General features: G+C 35.8%; 1 protein-coding gene across 1 annotated transcript in view; it reads left to right on the top strand.

Annotated features, from left to right (window-relative positions):
* The window catches only part of LOC107629762 (patellin-3), a gene marked incomplete in the record, with an annotated part of 3,121 nt that continues 2,172 nt past the window's right edge, over positions 2,610–3,558 (top strand). The window contains 1 exon segment of the mRNA XM_021118258.1: positions 2,610–3,332. Coding sequence (XP_020973917.1) covers positions 2,823–3,332 — 510 coding nt within the window.

Genomic DNA, 3,558 nt, shown 5'->3' with positions numbered 1-3,558 from the left:
TCGCTTTACCGTTAGCATATTCTGGCATAGTGTCTCATTAATAACTGAAATTCTTTGGCCATTTGTACCATAAATGGTAAATAGTCAAATTCGTCCGTAAAAGATTATATTATTTTTAAATTAATTTTAAATTTTTTTAATTAAATTTGTCCTAAAAAGTTTAGTTAATCATATTAATTTTTTATTAATTTTTTTATTAACAGTGTTAACAGACGTGAAATTACATTTCTAACACATGAAACGACACTATTTTTTTCATGAACTAGCTCAATAAATATTTAAACTCGACTCATCCAGTTCCATCCACCCCAAAAACCCCACCTGAAACTTCATAGCCACTAACTTTCTTACGTCCTGTTTTAGGTGATGGATTTTGCCTTCAATCTAATGCTCAAGTCTCTTCACATTACCACCAGAATCTTCGATGCTCTTCCTCTTTTTTGGCTTGTAAGTGGGGATTGTATGTATGATTATGTGTGTAAGAATGTGCCGGAGTTCGAGTGATGTTGTTGTTGTTGAAGACGCTGGAGTCACACTAGAGGATGCCAAGCGTTTTGCTGATAATGCATTCTACAATGCCAAGGAAAACACCAATTCTTTCGCTCACTGAGGTTAATCTTGCGTCACCTCTCTAGTCCTCCTCGAATCAGTGATTGAATCCTACGTCGGCCAATCGGCACCGCCTCAAGCTTGCTAGCCACCTCTGCCCAGTGTTACTGTCCCTAGATCGGTTGCTACCTCTAGATCTATCTCGTGTCGAGCTTCTCTTCTGTTATCTAAGGATCTCTGTCTCCAACAGTGCCTCCATTTTCTCCTTTCATAAACGGCACCTATGAAAAAAGTTTCTTCCTCTTCTGGTGTGAAGATGAATTCAAGAGGAAGTTGTGATAGCCAAAACGGCACCGTTTTAATCAAACCTCTATTGTAACATTAAAACGGCATCGTTTAACAATGTCCTGAGGTAAAACAGTCAGTTTTTGTTAATGGCGTCAACTAAAAAATAAATGGAAGCACTAACGTAATTAATAAAAAAAATTTTGAGGACAAATTTAATTAAAAAGAACTTTCGATGACTAATTTAAAATTTGCGTGATCTTTTAAAGGCGAATTTGACCATTTACTTATATGTTAAAGATGTAGAATCGTAGGCAAAGTTTAGCAGTTAACGTTATTCTCATCAACAACTGCTTACAAACTACATTTTTTTCTTTATTACTAAACTAATAGAATAGTGTCAGAAAAAAAAAAATTTACATTCTTCAGATAAATTATTTATTAAATATAATTTGTTTTGTCACTTAAAAAAAATAATTATTATTAATTATTTTTGTTATCTTTTTAAAATATTTAAAAATTATTTTGTTGATAATATTTTTAAAATTTTTTTATTAACGAATAAGGATTAAATTTTTTGAATATTAAATTAGTAGTTAATTTTTTTATTCGCTTATTAATTGTTCTCCAGATGTTTCAATTTCAGGACCTCAATTTGATTAAGTAGATAGCTATAAGAATTCGGTTGTAATTAATCTTTTAAATTTTATTAATTAATTAATTCCACAGGCATTCTATCCGTTGGCACCACTTTTAAGTTTTTGGATCATGGAAAGTGCTTTTTGGATACTTATTCTCGTTGATTTATTTATTTAATTAGCCGAAAAAAATTAAAGTAACTTTGAGAAATTTGATTTGAAGAACAGCGAAGTTGTGTTCTAATAAAGCACATAAATAATGGGTGTGTTGCTGGCAAAAGCGATTTATGAATAAATTTGTTTTGATTACTTTGAATAATTTTGTACAACTTGATAACGTTTGATTTGATTCTTATCTATGTTTCCTCCTTTCCTTTAAAATTGCTTGTTAAGTATGACACGCCATTGCATATTATTATTAATAATGTTAATTAATTGTTAAGAATGTGAATATCTGATTAATGTTACTTCCTGAATGGGACAATCGACGAACGTAAACAGTACTGTCATTTTATAAAAATCAAAATATCATCTATGATTGATTCCCACCAAGATGAGCGCTTCTCATAATAGAAAATCTTGACTAGTAATGAAGTGAATGAATATTATATTAGATGTAACTTACTCCAAGGTTAAGCTGAGATATTAATGAAGTGAATACTTGAGGTTGGTTAAAGATAAGGACGTGGTTTCATGCATATCCGGTTTTTGATAAAGTTTACAGGTGGTTCATAAGCAAGTCGTAGATATTGTGTCATTTCTAAATTAATATTTTTCATTTTGGGAACTTTCACAAAATTATTTTTAAAAAATTAATTATCAAATCAATATTATTTTATATTATTATAAATATAAACTAAAAGTAATTATTAAAATTAATTATTAATATAAAATATATATTAATATATATGGTTTTTATAACTAATTTTGAGGTGTAAATAATATATTTTTTTGGACTATCTATTTAGTCATTTGTTGTTAAATAGGTTTGTCCCTGCAATTAGCGATGATACTTAAAAAACTAAAAAGGAAATTAGATGAATGATTAGGGTGAAGTCACAATCAAGAATTGAAAATAAGGAATTGGAATTGGACCCACGGAAGGAGTGGAAGTGGTGTACGTGCTGGCTGGCATACTTGTTCTGACAGACTGGTTCTTCCCATCACACTTCACACAACCAACCACCCTTTTGCCACCTCTCTCTCTCTATTAGACTGTTCCTTTCTTCTTCCTTCTTTCGTCTTCATCTCTCTTTGATTTCAACACTCCTCACATACACATACACATCAACTATACTCTTCTCTATATTTTTATTCTTTTCAATTCAGTTTTGATTTTCTCGATCACCCATGGCTGAGGAACCACAGAAACCAGCTGAGGAAGTGGTGGCCGCCGTAGCTCAGCCTGAGACCGAGGCCCAGCCGGACAAACCTGTTCCTGAGACAGATAAGGAGACACAGGCCGATAAGGCAGAGGCGGCAGTGCCTGAGGCTGAGAAGAAGGAGGGCGATGCTGTTGTAGTGACAGAGAAGGCAGTGGAAGGAGAAGCGGCGGAGTCGGAGGCGGAGAAGCCCGTTGAAGGGAAAAATCAGATAGCGCAATCGGTGTCTTTCAAGGAGGAGAGCTACGTGGTTGGCGACCTCCCCGAAGCACAGAAGAAGGCTCTCGATGACCTCAAGAACCTCATTCAAGAAGCCCTCAATAAGCACGAGCTCTCCTCTCCTCCTCCCCCTCCACCGCCAAAAGAAGAAGACAAGAAGAAAGAAGAGGCCGTTGCAGCTGCCGAAGAGAAGAAGGAAGAGGTAGAAGAGAAGAAGGAGGAAGCTGCAGCAGCCGAGGAAGAGAAGAAGGAAGAGGTGGTAGCAGCTGAGGAGAAGAAGGAAGAGGTGGTAGCGGCAGCTGATGAGAAGAAGGAGGAAGCTACGGCAGCCGAGGAAGAGAAGAAGGAGGAAGCTGCAGCAGCCGAGGAAGAGAAGAAGGAAGAGGTGGTAGCAGCTGAGGAGAAGAAGGAAGAGGTGGTAGCGGCAGCTGATGAGAAGAAGGAGGAAGCTACGGCAGCCGAGGAAGAGAAGAAGGAGGAAGCTG

Source organism: Arachis ipaensis, chromosome B03 (assembly GCF_000816755.2).
Source record: "Arachis ipaensis cultivar K30076 chromosome B03, Araip1.1, whole genome shotgun sequence".
Lineage (NCBI taxonomy): Eukaryota > Viridiplantae > Streptophyta > Magnoliopsida > Fabales > Fabaceae > Arachis > Arachis ipaensis.
This window is presented reverse-complemented; position numbering and strand designations above follow the sequence as displayed.